Source organism: Mollisia scopiformis (assembly GCF_001500285.1).
Source record: "Mollisia scopiformis unplaced genomic scaffold LY89scaffold_23, whole genome shotgun sequence".
Taxonomy (NCBI): Eukaryota; Fungi; Ascomycota; class Leotiomycetes; order Helotiales; family Mollisiaceae; genus Mollisia; species Mollisia scopiformis.
The window spans coordinates 711,420-727,548 of record NW_017263603.1 but is presented as its reverse complement, the minus strand read 5'-3'; the positions used below and the strand labels follow the sequence as shown (position 1 = coordinate 727,548).

Genomic DNA, 16,129 nt, shown 5'->3' with positions numbered 1-16,129 from the left:
CCAGGGATTGATTGGCGGCATGTTGATTTCTCTGTGACTGGACGAATTGAAGGCTCAGAGGATGAGAAAATCTGGTAGATCCACGCAGCCGAAGCTGCGGTCCCTTACACGCTTGGGGTTGACATATCTTTGGCGAGCTAGGAGATCGGGTTTTGGTGGTGAAAAGATATAATGTAGATTCAATAATCCATCACCGCCCGCCAACGAGGCTGAAGGCTGAGAAGCCACTAACCTTAAATGCTTCCAACCAATCATATCGAGCACCCCGCAGTGCGCTTTGAGCAAGGCGCGAGATCGGTGACTCGAAGTCACGAACACACCAAAAATTTCATTGAATTTTTTCCCAATTCCACAAAGCAGAAGATTGCTTCGAAAAAGTATTTTGGGAGTCAATTAGCCTTTAGAAAATATCCGCAGAGCTTCCAGATATTACTGTTGCCTTCAATGGCTTTCAGACCTCTGCCAGCGTCGACCATTGCCCGCGTGGTACGACCCGCCATATCCCAAACAGCTATCCGCCACTACTCAGCACCCGTTGACGGCGCAATTCCAGCAGCGAAGCAAAAGTACGTCCCTACGGGTGGCACATATCCTAAGGGGTTCCTTGTTTCAGGAACTCATGTGGGAGTGAAGGCTACGAACAAGAGCAATCCGGATCTCGCATTCCTGGCCTCAGAGACACCATGTGCTGCCGCTGCAGTGTTTACGAAGAACAAGTTCCAGGCAGCCCCTGTAACTGTGAGTCGAGAAATGCTCAAGAGAAGAAGCAACAAGGGGATCCGCTCAGTCATTGTCAATTCGGGATGTGCGAACGCTGTAACTGGCAAAGGTGGCATGGAGGATGCTGAGAAAATGGGTGCTGAAGCCGACAAATGTTTTGGCCAATCAAGTGATGGAAAAGGAGGCAGCTCGATCGTCATGAGCACCGGTGTCATTGGTCAAAGGTACGGACTTACCCTTATTTCAATTGGTTCATTTTACTAATTTTGCAAGACTTCCAATACAGAAAATACTCCTCAAAATTCCTACGGCCTATGATGGATTGGGCTCTTCACACGAGCACTGGCTCACGGCTGCTCGAGCTATATGCACTACGGATACCTTCCCTAAATTAATTTCTCGAACATTCTCGTTGCCTTCTTCTCCGTCCATCGAATATAGAATAGCTGGAATGACCAAAGGAGCTGGTATGATCCATCCAAACATGGCGACACTACTTGGGATGATCGCTACAGATGCTCCAGTTGCTTCGAATCTGTTACCATCTCTTTTGACGAGTGCTGTCCACAAGTCCTTCAACAGCATCACAATCGACGGAGATACTTCTACCAACGACACGGTAGCAGTTCTAGCTAATGGTGCAGCTGGTGGACAGGAGATCACATCTGGCTCGTCTGAAGACTATGCTGCATTTCAATCGACTTTGACTGAATTTGCGACAGATTTAGCAAAGCTCGTAGTCCGGGACGGAGAAGGTGCAACAAAATTTGTGACTATCCGTGTGACTGACTCGCCATCTGAGGTTGGAGCTCGGAAGATCGCAAGCACGATAGCAAGATCGCCTCTAGTCAAGACTGCTTTATATGGGAGAGATGCCAACTGGGGCCGTATCGCATGTGCCACAGGTTATGCTCTCCTTTCCGAGCCAGGTTTACCAGTGAACGAAGTCGCTGAGGTGGTTCCTGAAAAGATTAGTGTCTCGTTCATCCCTAGTGACGGTTCACCAGAGCTCAAGCTGCTTGTGAATGGTGAACCGGAGAGTGTTGACGAGGCCCGAGCTTCGGAAATTCTGGAGCATGAAGATCTTGAAATTCATGTGAGCCTTGGAAACGGAAAGGAGCAAGCGACTTACTGGACTTGCGACTACAGGTAATTTCGAACTACCCAGATAGAAACCATTACTAACATCGCCACAGTCACGAATATATCACGATTAATGGAGATTATCGAACATAAAAGATACCATGCAATTCGACTTATCAAGACTTGAGTATCTCGCTTTTTGCCGTACTTTCCAGCGATGCATTTGGCACGGCGTTCTCATATCATAGATCAGTACCAAAAGTATACCAAATCAAATGCTTTTTAGCTTCGCTCTTCAGAACTTGAGACTTTTTGACTTTTTATTTTCTCTTTCAGATCCCTTCTGTTTCTCTTGCTTTCCTGTTAACGCTCTCCAAGTCAAATCCGGCCAGCAGTTTATAGGCCTTACCGACCTCTTCCAGCTCCATACTGCCGATCACGTCATTAATGTTCTCGAAGCCATCCGGAGCACGCTCATGCGCCAACTGTAGAACGTGGTCCGGGCCATTGGCACGATTGGCAAAACAGATCTTCGCTGTGGGCGGCAGTCGAATATTCTGATATGTGGTCAAAGCTAGTGGGACATCGGAATCGAGTTGGAGTGCAGAAGAAAGTGCTACAGCATCAAGAATTGCTTGGCTGGCACCATTTGAGCCAACTAAAATGTCTGTCAGTTAGTTGTGCAATATTCGAGAACATAGATCTTACTGGGATAGAGCGGATGAGCAGCATCTCCGAGCAAGGTCAATCTTCCAAAGCTCCATCTGTCCACAGGTGTCCGATCACACATTGGGAATTCAGATACCTCCTTCGTTTCCGCGATCAGCTCGGGTATACTGAGAAATCCAAAAGTCCAGCTTTGGAACTTGTCTGCAAATCGATCCTTCGAGACCACTTTTCCCCAATCTGCTTGCGGAGGTGTCAAATCCGGATCGTCCTTATCACGTACTCTGAGTTCAGCAATCCAGTTGACCAGAGACTTTCCGTTCAGCTCAGCTTCACGTCCCACAGGGTAAGCGATGAACTTTTGATCTGCATGTCCAGCCCATACCATTGAGCGCCCAGTAAGGAATGGTTCTCGCTCGGAAACGCCTCTCCAGAGAAGTCTTCCAGAAAAGTTTGGCAGTCCTTCATTTGGATACAACAGGCGACGGACAGTGGAATTGATCCCGTCCGCTCCAACCAAGATATCCGCAGTCTTCGATGAGAATTTGGGAGGGATGCCGGGGTCAGAACGGCGTGTGAAGTTTGCAGTAATGCTCTTCTCAGTCTGAGTGAAAGATGTGAAGACATGGTCAGTTCGAACACAGTCTTCGCCTAATCGGTCTGTGACTGCTTTGAGTAATAAGTCGTGGCTATGTTCAACCGTCAGTCTACTAAGTGTATGACAAGACAGGAAATGGCGTCATGCAACCCATCCATTGTAACCAAACCAAACTTACAGCATGCCACGATGTATCGAAATCTGAGGTATCAAATACCCTGCCGCCTCCCCCCGTGGCTCAGACACGACATAATGTCCGAACTTATTGTAATACCTCAACTCGGCAGTTTTGATCCCAGTCGCCTCCAGCTCCGATAACAATCCCAAGTTACGTAGGACAAGCACAGCAGATGGCTGCAAGTTGATCCCCGATCCAATCGCTTTTAACTTCCTTGACGCCTCGAAAATAGTAATGTTCTTGAAGCCATCTGCTTCAAGTTGCAGCGCGAGAACGAGACCACCAATTCCACCGCCGATAATTGCAATTGATAGTTCTGAACTTATGAAAGGCATCTTGGAGAGTACGATGAAAGATGAAGATAGTTTTTGAGTTTTTTTCTGCTCCGGGAACGGAGGTTGTGGGGTAGATCGATCTAGTTGTGGGGTAGGTCAGGGGCTAGGCACCTCGGCCGGTACCTGACAGAGGGCTAAATTTGGTGAGGGTCCTTGATTCTGTCCCTTTCAAACTTTCTTGTCTTTTTTGATGTAATTGTCAATGTCGTAGTCTCTGGTTTTTCAAGTGAAGTATCTGCGACTTACAGAATCATTTTACTCCACTGGCAGCTACTGTGATTGGTTGATCACACTTCACTTGTCATGCGCCCTTTCATTGACTTGGAGCCTCGTTCACGTGCATGCGCTTTGCTAATCCTCTGTGGTTTTGACACTTTGCATGGAAGTTTTTCAGTTTATGACCGTGTACCTAGCGATTGTTCTATCGCTTCTGGTTTCCTGGCATGCCTCCTAAAGTTAGATTCAAGGATGTTGGTGTTTTGTTCGAAGAAATACCCGAGACATTGTCATTCGTTAGCTGTGTTGGCGCTGAAGGCTAGGGGATGTTTCACAAGGGCATCTCAAGACCAACTTAGAATAGGCGCCACTGCAAAGCCCTGGCGGCTATGCAGTCGCACTGCCACTCTGGAACAGCCCTACACTGCAATGTTGGAGACTTATAACAAAAGCTGGAAAGTATGTCAACGCTAAAAAATAGTTGAACTTTATTTCCAACGACTTTGACTTTATGAATTTCTCTGGCTTCGACCCTTTCTCGACCCCTATATCATTATCTCAGGCCAAGGCAGATCTTGCATTTCTTCTCCAGATTGACAATGTTCCAGCACTCATCAATAATCCCAATTTCACAGCAACTCTCGGTTGCTCGACTGGGGACCAGAATATAACATGTGTGGATGCTTGCAGCAATGTCACGAGTATATTTGATAATTGGTCTAATTTCTATACTTGCTCGTGGTATCCTGTGCTATCGGACGTTTTGGACGATGAGAATTCTACCTCGACCGCAGTTGCTTCACTGGCGACCCTTGGCATATCGGGTGGACAGGATGAGCTTTCAAACAAGACATCGATAACCATTTCAACCTGTCTATCTGACTACTGTCAATCTTCTTCGTTGTGTCTTGGATTGGATACCAAGAACTCTTGCTCTTTGAAATCTTTACTCCAGACGAATGCTTCGTCCTCGAGTCTAAATCGCGTCAGTGCCTTCGATTGTGTTCAGCATAGCGTTTGTGGCAGCATTGTTGATGTGAACCCCGATATTGGTGGGCTTGGCGTGAGTTTCCTGCTAGTTGTCTTCCTTTCCGTCTAATTAATATACTACAGGTGGTGTTGTCACTTCTAATTCAATATACTATACCAATCTTTGCGATAAATATACACTACTTCTTTTACTTGCGTCATGGCACAACTCGGAGAAGAATTGAAAAGACCACAGCACTCGAAACTATGCAAGCAACTTTGAGAAAAGCCAAGAATAATTACGACGGCCATCTATCGGCATTAACTAGTGCCTTGGTCGAGTTCCAAAAAGCACAGTGCTTCTTCGCCGTCACTCTTCAGATCGCAGCTCTAATCGTGATTCCCCCATACTTCAATGGCATGCACGAGCAAGATCAGATATTGCTCAGGCTCACAGCCGCCAATGGCTTTTCCCCTATCGTGCTCACACTAGCACATATCGATTTTCTCGGAGGCCGGAATTCATGGTATCTACTTTTCTTGTCTGGGGTTACTTTCACTCTTGGCACGGCAACGTATTGGTCGACTTCACCATCGCTAACTGGAGGTCCGATTAACTGGCAAACGACTTATCAGAATCCAATAGCTCCACTTTCATCTTGTGGCAATGTGTCACCGTTTGCTCCGTGTTTTGTCAGGAATCAGTTCCAGGATTACAACCTATGGCCGAAGTTTCAGGGGGTATCTTGGTATACGCTGACAGACACGGTTGGCCTTGTAGTCTGGGTCATCTGCCTTGGGATATTCTTATATCGTGTTACGTACAAGATATGTCATATACGCAACAACTGGGAACGAATATCGAAACACCTTACGATACTTCGGACGGATTATAAAGCATCCTTCCAGGCAATGGTGGCGAAAGTACAATCTTACAAGCAAGGAGCAAGAATCGTCTCCGTGTGTGGAAGATTCTCCGCGACTCTCAGACTCCCACAAATTTCTGGAACCATGGCTCATGTTGCTAGTCAATCAAAATCATGGGACTATGCTCAACTTGTTCTCGGCTATCTCGGTCTCATAGCACAGCTGATATCTGTCATCATCGTGCTCGCATCGTCGACCAGTTTGATAGCTACGCAAATGACTTTTGGCCAGATAGTCGCCGTGGGTATATGGGTTCCTGTCTTTCTTGAGTACGCGTATTTGGAGATAAGTAAGCAGATTCTTCTACGAGCGGGAGAGTGGATGTACTGACAAGCAATCTAGATGGCGTGGAAGAAGGAACAGAGTATCGTCTCAAAACCCCTCTTGTTGTGTCTCAACCTGCGAATGCTACCGTTGGAGGTGTAAAAACTATTACGGCAAGTGCTCAAGCAGCTGGAGCACTTCCTGCATCAACACAATCACCAGTTTCGGGGGCGATTTCTCCATGAGAAAGTATTCTTTTCTGGATAGTGGCAGGTATATCTATATTGTAGAATGAATTATTTGAACAGCGAGTTATAACAGTTGATTTCCATTGCACTTATTGCAAACACTCCCAAAGTTTACATGTCCTGGTGAGTCGGGAATTCATGACAATCAAAGTCACTACTGCGTCCAGACCTCGTCCCTTAGCCAAGTACCAACCCTGTCACACAACTCCTCCACCAGCTTCATCCTCTCCTCCTCCTTCTCCGTACCCCATTCCTTGACTTCCATAAAAGCATGACTCCTTTTCAAAAACTTCTCCCACCTCACCCCACCTTGCACCCAACCATTCCACCCCTCGCCCTTAACCTCCTTCCTCTCCTCCCCATCCACCACCAAATTCTCCGCTGTATCTTCCGCTTCCCCACACAACATATCCCACTCCGCACCCACCAAATACACGTTCCCCGGGAACACATCTCTCCCCGCAAACCTCGGACTCAACAAGGGATCCCGCCTATCCTGCCCCTGAGGCACATATCCCCAATCAACAAACATCGCCGACCACGCGACCCCATCCCTCGGAACATCCTCTCCCTTCGGTCTTCTATCTTCCTTCGTCTCTCTACTCTCCGCCGAATTCAGCACTGGATAAAACCCCACCAACCCATTAATCTTCCCCTTTAATTCCTCATCCTGACAAGCAGCAAACGCCAGATTACCCCCAGCAGAAAATCCCCCAATAGAAATTTTCTCCCCATCAATCGGTAGCGAAGAATCAGCCAATACGGCAAGAACAAGCGCCGTGGTATCCGTCACGGCGAACGGAAATTTATACGTGGGCGATTTTCTGTAATCGAGAGAAACAACAATGATATTATTCTTCCTGCAAAAAGACGAACAGAACCCATCATCTATTTCCGGGGATCCGATGGCCCAGCCACCGCCGTGGATGGAGAAGTAGACTGGGTATTTAGCGTTTGGGACCAGGGAAGGAGGGAGGAAGATGCGGTTCTTGAGCGTGGGGCGGACGGGGTAGGGTTTTACAAGGGGTGTGAGTTGAGATGATGGGGGAGCGGTGAGGTGTTTGCGGAGGAAGAGGCCGGTGTTAAGGATTGTTTTGAAGGACCAGATTGAGAGGAAGTAGATGATTTGATGGTGAAGTGGTGGGATAGGGGCGATGATTGGCTCGTCCTTGTCTTCCGGGGGAGTGGTAGTTGAAGCTGGCGCTGGAGCTGGCGAAGTGAGACTATCCATGATTTCTTGGTTTGATATTAAATTTTTACTTGTGATGAGTTCGTTCCCGAATATGAGATATGTTACGGAAACTTATCCTAGGAACATCAAGGGATACAACATCCCGATCATTAGGCATCCGCAAAATGTACCCCACGTGACGGATCATTCGATCATGAATCTGTTTCTATCAAAAACAAGTTTATTTACTAGGTATTCAACCTATCCTACAACTGCGAATGGGTATAAAACAACCATGCGCAAATTATCCTAGTCTACACATGCGCCACGCTATGAAACACCTCGAATGCCCAAATGCAAATATGATGCTCATGCTAATGCCGCTGAAAAACACTCATGCAACCTCTATTGACACATTCAAATGCAGAAACGCCCCATCTTAACGCCCTGAATGCGACAAAAACGCCAATGCCTAGCTCAGATGGAAAGACCAGGTCAGAAGCGTTGGTTGATGCGTTGGTTTATTTGCTTAACCTTAGTCAAGTCATTGTTCCAGCGACGAACTTGCTCCATCATACGGGGAAAGTACTGTGCAATCATGTTTTCACTATGGGTGATTGTTAGATGCTAACTAGTTAAAAGATTGGAAAGAGAGTGACTTACGTATAGAAACCATGCTGAGAGTCATGAGAAGAGACCAAATTATGTGCTAGTTCGTGAGCGACAACGACCCACCAGTAGGCACCTGCAATTCCTCTCCCATCCGCTAGGTTCTCCTTATGCAACTGGAGGAAATACCTATAGTTGCAAAAGATACTTCCATTGGAGTTGAAGGCAATTGTATTACCCGCGGGATCGTAGAAGATGTGCATCGTAATGGGATTGAGGTTGTAAATGGCGCATATTTCATGAAGGAGAACAGCGAAATCATTGAGCGACTGAACATTCTGGCGAAGGAATTCCTGATGGGCGGGATGATCCTTGTCGATGAACATACGGGTAGAATTCGCGGTGTCAGCTAGATAAACCACGTTTTGCGCAGAAGCTGAGTCGCAATATGTCTCTTGCTCCTTGACCACGGCGGTTGTTGGTTGCGAGAAGAGATGGTCGGAATTGTGTGGTCGGGATGCTGCGATGGCAGATGCGAGGTTCTGCGAAACTGCGGCTGGTGAAGTGACTCGTTCAATTTCTCCTTGCTTCAGCTTTTGGGGTTGAGGCTTCACACTCTTGCGCACGTCTGCAACTTCATCATGCTCTTGGGAAGGTGAGCCAGATGAACCACCGCCTAGCTGCTTTTGAAGGTGCTGGCCAAACGAGCCTAGACCACTCATGCCTCCCCGCTTCACGAAATTTGAAAGAGAAAATCGGCTTTTGTCTTGCTGAATCGGGGTTGGTGAATTTTCTGGCGAGTCAGCTCCGAAGGACCCTGGCATTTGTTGACCGTCCTCGGGATTAGCAACAGGTGCTAAAGACATCTGCTGCTGTCGTTGATTCCATAAATTCTCCTGGTGTCGAATTCGCTCCTGCTCAAGAACAAGCTGCTTTTGACGCTCCTCCTCGGCAATTCGTCTTTCGGCAGCCTTGATGCGTAGGATACGATCCACATTGTAACCACGGTTCTTCAAGTCGATCAAGCTTAGTGTCAAGAACTGCTCGAATGTGATCATGTGGCTTTGACCTGCGCGTTCAAGGATCAATTTGCAGATTGACGTGCTGATCTGATACAAGCTGGATTTTGCGCCGGTGATGTACAGCGTATGTTGAGACGAGAGACTTGATCCGGTATATTCACAAGCGGCAGCTCTCTTCTCTCTGTGTGATACACCAACGGAAGCAAGAGATCGTCGAAGTTCAATTGCGCTGACCACTTCAACCTTAAGATTCTTTTCCAGCCAACGGTAGTCGTGCTTGATCTCCTCACGCTTCAGCTCATGGAGGAAGAGCTTGGCACGTTCAAGAACATGATTCTGCATCTGAACGGCAGAGTCCTGCTTCTCAGATCGTTGGCCTAGGCTAAGTGAAGTCTTAACTAAGACACTGAGAGCAGGGGACCCAAGATCCATGTAAAAGTCTTCGAGCTTTTCATCCTCAACTGCCGTGACAAGAGAAGACTTAAAAAGCCGATAGCTGACGAAATCATCAATCTGATCATATTTATTAGCATCAGATTAGAACGGCTATGGAGGAAATACTTACAACAACAATTTCGGATGGTATAGCTAGAAGATACTGCTTGGCAGGAGCGGCATCATTGTCATCAAGATCGACACCGTTCTGGTCAACACCGGAAACAGGTGGTTGAGAGGATCGCTTCTCATTTGTATCATTGGCAGAAACTTCAGCTTCACCGAGTAGAAATCTGGCTTTCTTCATTTGCTTCCACAAATCCTTGTTTTTCCTGAGCTGGTGTTTTTCATCCGCCAGCTTTCGCAGAAGACTCATATATTTTTCAGGACTCTGCAGTACACCAAGCAATCGTGCTGGTTCGTTACAAGCGAGAGTTGCGAGCTCAATGATCGTAGGTTCAGTTTTAGAGCCGCACTTGAATAAGAAGGCATTAGCATTACTACCAAAGTCGACAAATTCAAATATTTCGCCGTAAGTTGATGAAGTACCGATGTAACATTGTCGAGGAGTGAGCATCTTGTCGGAAAAAGGCTCTCTGCGGCCAAACTTATTCGAGCCAACAGGGACGATACGAGAGTCTCCAATCTTGGCAACACTGCTCTGACCCAGCTCGTTGAGACGACTTGATAAGTATTCGAAGACTTTCGTGGCTTGAGTCTGGTCGGTGGGCGGACTAGCGAGGAGTCTATTGACACATTCAAGAATGTTTGGATTAGCCGTGACGTCGAACTTGTTAGCGTGGATATGAAGGTCTTGTCGAAGAATGTTGAAGCCAAAAACTTCACAGTTTGGATTCGTAAAGCATTCTGTGGGTGAAACGACCTGCACAGTGGAGCCAGAGGCCTTCTCCAAGGGCAAGAACTTCTTGTCTGTAGTACCAATACGAAATTGGTAATACGCGTTATTGTGGTGATTGGCGATGAAATAGTCCATGGCTCTGTGCGGGCCCGGGGTTGGAGCCTCGCTCGCCATCATCTCAATGAGTTCTGGCACCGAGGGGAATGGTCGCAGGCCGAGTGCATACAGAAATTCTCCGGTAGCGGATTTGACACGATAGCTACCAGGAGGTCCAGGCCAGCGGAGAATAGGAAGCCCAAGTTGCCGTAAATCATCCTTTGGCTCAAACAACTCTTTGACACTGTACTTTCTCGCAGTACCCTTGGTTGATTCCATACCCTTGGGACCAGCTTCCGCAGGGCAGAATTTAGCATTTCTTAGCTTCTTCATGTCTTCAGCTGGGATGTCATCATGGACCGAGGCAAGGTATTTGAGAAGATCCATGAAGCGATTGCCGTTTGCGTCTTTATCTGCACTACCCTCGGCTGGAGTAGCAAGCAAGCGATTGAAGACAGTGTCGAGTTCCACAGTCTTTCGGACACCGAGTTCAACTAAGAAAGGATTCTTCACACCGGTGATGGTAATGACATTTGGGAGATCATCAAACAGCTTCACGTTACCGAGATATGATTCTCCAGGCTTCTTGATGCCCAGCTTGCTCGGGACAATTGCCTCTTTCTGAAGAACAAGAACGACATCGTCCCTAGATTCTTGCTTCAATCCACTCCAACCCTTGGAAAGAATTTGAAGAACATTAGCTGCAAATGCGGTCGTCTTCGTGTAGTCTTGCTCCGCTGGTCGACTCTTATTCGTCTTGACTAGGTGTCGGAGCCAATCATCAATTTCCAATGATTGCCAACCCAAGGCTTGCATTTCATGAAATTGAGAAGCTCGAGAAAACTCAAAGGGGATGCAGGTTGGCGGGATGGGCACATCAGCCGGAATCTTCTTCACCTCGAGATAGTTGTTGATCGTACCAAGAGCAATGACGTTCCCGTTGCCAGCAGCATCGCTAGTTGTTGCAACAGCCACGTCCAGAAGAGAGTGAATTGTACGTGCATCGATCTCGTTTTTCGCAGCCTTGTGGCTGATCCATTTAATAAATTGGGAGAGTTGATCGCCGCTTAGAGCTTTGGCTGACAACTCTTTTCTCACGTCGTCAGTGGTGATCATGGAGATCAAATCAAAGTCAACAAGCTTCTGAATGAAAGAGTTCTTCACTAAAGCCTTTGGAATGACGGGAATTCCCTCGACAAAACCGCTGAAGTCTTCTGTTGCTAAACGCACGTGTCTGTTGGATAACACACCGCGTGTACTGAAAATCTCGACATCAGGATTCGAATTGGCGACCCAAAAGGCTTCTTCGATCAAATGCCGAACATTGGGATTCGGTGTTGCATCTGTGAAAATGAAGGTATCCAAGATATGCAAGGCTCGTGGGGTGAAGTGATCGATCTCCACCTTCGAAACTTTACTACCACGTCCGGCACGCTCGACAGCTCGCTTGATATCGTCAGAAAGGTCTTTCATCTCATTCATGAAGGCCAATCGCGCCATGATACCAGCAGCACGAAGCATCTCTTGGTTCCATGTTCTGACCCATCTCGCATTAAGATCGATCGACTCCCGCTCGACGGTAGGAATGACTGAGGGAGCTGAAAGATGCATACCAGCGCCCGTAGTTTGGTGCGTTGGAAAGCCAATGAATACGCGTCCGCCGGGATGTTTGCCTGGGACGACGGAGGCAAATATATCAACACCTTTTGCAACTGCGTTTTCTTCAGTCGAGGCAACGGCTTCGTCATAGGATGCGGTGAGAAGAGCTGGTCGAGTGATCCTAGGAGGTGGCTTCTTCGTGGCACGTTCAAGTTCTTCCGCGAATTGCATGCTTACAGATGTCTTGACAGTTGCGGTGGTGACTCTGAGGAACACACTCACAGTCGTGGTGGCGGTAACATCCTCAAGCACGATCTCTTGAAGCGCCTTTTCTTCCTTCATAGCCTTTGTCTTCGTCTTATCGTGTCCCGAACCAATCGTGATTCTCGAGAAGAAGGACTTTAGTAAAACCCCAGTATCATTCGTGCTGCTACCGTATGCACCGTCGAAACTGCCAGGCATCTTTGGTGTGGTAACTGAGGTAGCAGGCTTCCAACCAACAACATTCATGAAAGTAGCATCCATCTGCACACTCTCTCGTTCCAAGCTCTGGACGGTCATGATTCCTTCCTTAGTCGCTGTGTTTATACTTCTGGGAATTGGGACTTCGACGCCTGGCGAAACTTTCTTCTGCAGTGATATGATCTTCGAGTCGTCTACCCATAGCTCAATGGCCTGCAGGGCCACAAACGTTAAACTAGTGGCAAGGAATTGGGAGATTGAGAGGAGGTTCGGCATAGGAGTGGTTGTATTTCGGTAGTCAAGGACGAAGTTGGTTTCTCGACTCGTCTGCTCGGCGGGAAGATTGGTCTTTCTGGTGAACAGAGCATTTCCTTTCCAATAGAAGGCCATAGCTTGGTCCCCAGAGCTCACGAACGGCTCTTCGCAGTCTGCAAAAACACTGTAGAACCCCACACCGAACGCACCGATCTTCGTCTCATCTGGGTTGCCTTCAGCGATTCTCTTCAGCCGGGTCCAGTCATTGTCGCCAAATGGCAGTCCATCATTCGTAACCACCAATCGCTGCAATGTATGATTGAGAAGTACATGCTTGAGGATCTCTGAAGCGTTCGTCGTGGTTGGGAGAGGAATGGTAGATGATGGGATCGACTCGAATTTGATCTTCACCCTCGAGGCCTGAGCATCTGCGGCGTTTTGAATCAGCTCTCGTAGAGTTGTCCATTCGCCCGAGTATCGCGCAAGCACTTTGTCGATCAAGGCTCGAGTATTGACAGTGACTGCTTCCTCGTCGTTGGCACTCTGAAGGGCAGTCGCCCTCAGTTTCGAGAAGTCCATGGTGGAGGTGGCAACGTTTTGCCCGCGTGTTTGCGCACTTGGAACGATTGTAGAAAACAATCAGTCGTGTTATCTCATACCAGAGACGTGAAATAGAAGGCACAAAGCCAGATCAATGTGAGGAGAGGGTTGTTTTCAGAAGGAAGAAAGAGGTCGCAGCTGGATGGGAAGGCTGACAGAAGGCTATGTGCGGGACTCCACAGCATTCGTGCCCGAATAAACGCTACAATTTTTAGAAAAGGAATCGTGGGTCGACGATGTCATTGGGAACTTTCCGTCCTTAGTCCGGAACATTCTATAAGCTTAGTGGCGAGAATAAGGCCGTCGAGGCATCAATGGAAGTGCGTGTAGATGGAGATGTCGTTGAGACACTCGGACTTAACATACGGGCTGTCTAACCGAAAACCAGGAAACCCGCAGTGTCTCAAATTACTTCGCAGATATGGCAGTATCACGTCAGGAGATTGTTTGAGAACTTGGGTTCTTGTGAAAGTGTTTATAAATCTATAGGACTGCATGTTTTGTGCCTTTGAAGGTAGCATGCCATGCATAACACCAAACGCCGTCGCTAAAGTCAAGACAATAGGGGTAGCCTATAGCTTTCCAGTTACTCTATGAGTATCTTCGTGCCCTGTGTTCCCTTGATGCAGGAGACCGACTCCGTCGAGATCTCTCGACGTATCTTCCTCGGTCTTCACGGTCTTTCGTCCTACCATCCGGACTCCTGCTTCGATATCTGCGTTCTCGTCTTTCAGGACTACGACTGCGTCTAGGTCGTCGACCTTCCTTGTCATCTCTATCCTCTCTGCCATGCCTACTATGCCTATCACCGCTTCTTGACCTATGTCTTCGTCGATCCCCACTTCTCGATCGATGTCGGTGTTGCCTATGTCTCCTCTCTCTGCTCGAACGTCTCTCTCTACCATCATCCTTCCTCTTGCCGTCTCTCTCCTTCTCCCGACCCTTCTTAACCAACCCGCCCTTCTCATCCCCATTAATAGCTGTATCAATAGCTTCCCTGCCGTCCAGCTTGCCTACGAAGTCCCCAAAACCTTTGCTTCTCCCCTCTCCCCCACCATCTTCCTCCTCACCAACCCCAACCTCTTTAACCATCCTATTCACTTCTCCAACACTAATAGCATTCGCCCCACTGACGTTCCTATCCGCAACAGGCAGACCCAAAGCCCTCGCAAGCGCATCTTCTTCCGCCTCCTTAATCCTCCTAATTTCCTCCTTCCTCTCCCTAACGCTCTTCTGCTCAGCAGTTTCTCCATCCTCCCCAGGCGTATCGTCACCTTTCGCATACCATGACAGGTCTTTGCCCTTCTGCCATCGTCCGACAGGTGCCATGAGAGAGTGCCCGAGGTAATTCTCGCGGTGCTGGGAGGTTTGGACTTCATCCCAACTGAAATTGACCCCACCTCGAGACCCGGATTTGCGGATCGAGGAGAGGAGGTCCATGATTGTAGATGTGGGAGATTGGCAGCAAATTGATTACACGGTCGAGCCTTTGGGTTCGTTTCGAGGTGACGATGTTGTGGTCGAGCTGCGAATGAGAGGTAGCGGGGCTGGTGATTTTCGAGCGAGCTCCATTAAATAATTACGGATCACGTGATAGACATAATCTCCAATTAAAGGCAATGTTTGGACATACAAGTAGGGTAGAAAGTGAGATTTAGAAGTAAATGTACCCTTGATTGAAGAGTCATGTCGAAGAAAGTGGCGAATGTATGTCAAAGTTGTTCGTCACAAGCACGCATATTACCTGAGACTGCCTACCTACCTAGGTACATGTAAAACTATCATCTTACTATCCTCAATCTCAACATAGATGATCTACTGCAGAGCATTTCATGTGGGAGACATGGATCATGTTATACTTTTGTTTCATTTGATTTGTCTCCAAAAGTACTTGGTCATTTCTTCAGTCCGCTACATCAGTATGGTGATAACGAACAGGCCAGGCTGCAACACCGCCTAAGAACAGTTTTGCCTCCGTAGACATAGTCTTTGGATCAGGTAGTCTTTCCATCTCCGAATCAAACTTGAGCTCCCACTCTTCAACAATCTTTTCCATTTCTGTTTGCGTGAGATCTGGCTGCCGAAGGCGCACATCGATCTCTTCATAACATGCGCTTATCTGACACAAAGACTTATTGATGGTATGAAGAATGAAAGGATTCCCCATTGGAGATATATCAGACATTCCTTCTGCTTTCGAAGCATGATCCGATTCTGTCAAGGTCGTGCAACTAAAACCAAAAACAGAAGTGAGTTTGAAAAAACGTCGTTCCCTGTTACGGGCAGATGCCATTGCGTCCCAAACTCTGGTATGGTCAAATTCACAGCAGTTCAGTGGAAATGGCAATTTTCCTTTCAAAGCACCGTCTTTGCGAGATAAGATATCATTGATCCACAGTTCTCCGCCGAGTTCTGAATGTAGGGCCTGAAGATATCGATTTGCATCATATGTTCTTGAGATATAAGCAATCTGGTGGAATGCCGCGCGGGCATGATATGGAGTGTAAACGATCAGCTTCTTTGACTTGATCTCCGAGAGCTTGTCGGCACAATACCTAAAGCAATCGACACGCTGTACCATGTAAGAGCTGAGGCCACCGGGAATGGCCCACTTAAGCGAAACTCAACAAATGAGACCTTATTTACCAAAAATCATAATTTTTTATTCTTCTTATGAATCTCTGTGAAAATGGAACTTATTATTAATTAATAGTAGCCATACCCTTGTACTTAATTACATCCTCAATCTTACAAGTCAATTGCTCAGTGTAGTGGCGAAAGTCACGTGGGTCAACTCGGTCCCATAGCTTTTGCAAC

The 16,129-nt window shown here is 47.5% G+C and overlaps 7 protein-coding genes across 7 annotated transcripts; 2 read left to right on the top strand and 5 right to left on the bottom strand.

Moving 5' to 3' along the window:
• Window positions 1-444: 444 nt before the first annotated feature.
• LY89DRAFT_674259 (Arginine biosynthesis bifunctional protein ArgJ 1 beta chain) lies at window positions 445-1,956 on the top strand (the record flags this gene model as incomplete). Its single annotated transcript, XM_018213423.1, has 3 exons — window positions 445-944; window positions 994-1,869; window positions 1,917-1,956. 3 exons carry the CDS (start codon window positions 445-447, stop codon window positions 1,954-1,956), a joined length of 1,416 nt encoding a protein of 471 aa, XP_018066048.1.
• Window positions 1,957-2,141: 185 nt separating this feature from the next.
• LY89DRAFT_625127 (FAD/NAD(P)-binding domain-containing protein) lies at window positions 2,142-3,580 on the bottom strand (the record flags this gene model as incomplete). The annotated part of the gene is made up of 3 exons (XM_018211063.1): window positions 2,142-2,461; window positions 2,512-3,158; window positions 3,246-3,580. Coding segments are annotated over 3 exons (1,302 nt in total), but the record flags the coding sequence as incomplete, so codon positions are not given.
• A 1,305-nt stretch (window positions 3,581-4,885) lies between these two features.
• LY89DRAFT_229914 (uncharacterized protein) lies at window positions 4,886-6,254 on the top strand. Its single transcript, XM_018206029.1, has one exon. The coding sequence runs from the start codon at window positions 5,033-5,035 to the stop codon at window positions 6,020-6,022; it is 990 nt and encodes a 329-aa protein (XP_018066046.1). The 5' UTR covers window positions 4,886-5,032; the 3' UTR covers window positions 6,023-6,254.
• A 353-nt stretch (window positions 6,255-6,607) lies between these two features.
• On the bottom strand, window positions 6,608-7,378 carry LY89DRAFT_560472 (alpha/beta-hydrolase; the record flags this gene model as incomplete). The annotated part of the gene is made up of 1 exon (XM_018208450.1): window positions 6,608-7,378. A coding segment is annotated over one exon (771 nt), but the record flags the coding sequence as incomplete, so codon positions are not given.
• A 206-nt stretch (window positions 7,379-7,584) lies between these two features.
• On the bottom strand, window positions 7,585-13,637 carry LY89DRAFT_654396 (uncharacterized protein). Its single transcript, XM_018212300.1, has 3 exons — window positions 9,572-13,637; window positions 8,039-9,519; window positions 7,585-7,982 (listed from the first exon to the last, which is right to left on the bottom strand). Exons 1-3 carry the CDS (start codon window positions 13,289-13,291, stop codon window positions 7,871-7,873), a joined length of 5,313 nt encoding a protein of 1,770 aa, XP_018066044.1. The 5' UTR covers window positions 13,292-13,637; the 3' UTR covers window positions 7,585-7,870.
• Window positions 13,638-13,774: 137 nt separating this feature from the next.
• Window positions 13,775-14,916, bottom strand: LY89DRAFT_688862 (uncharacterized protein). The gene has a single exon (XM_018215796.1). It carries the CDS (start codon window positions 14,750-14,752, stop codon window positions 13,904-13,906), a length of 849 nt encoding a protein of 282 aa, XP_018066043.1. The 5' UTR covers window positions 14,753-14,916; the 3' UTR covers window positions 13,775-13,903.
• A 23-nt stretch (window positions 14,917-14,939) lies between these two features.
• On the bottom strand, window positions 14,940-15,947 carry LY89DRAFT_229773 (uncharacterized protein). The gene has a single exon (XM_018206028.1). The coding sequence runs from the start codon at window positions 15,891-15,893 to the stop codon at window positions 15,216-15,218; it is 678 nt and encodes a 225-aa protein (XP_018066042.1). The 5' UTR covers window positions 15,894-15,947; the 3' UTR covers window positions 14,940-15,215.
• Between the last annotated feature and the right edge of the window lie 182 nt (window positions 15,948-16,129).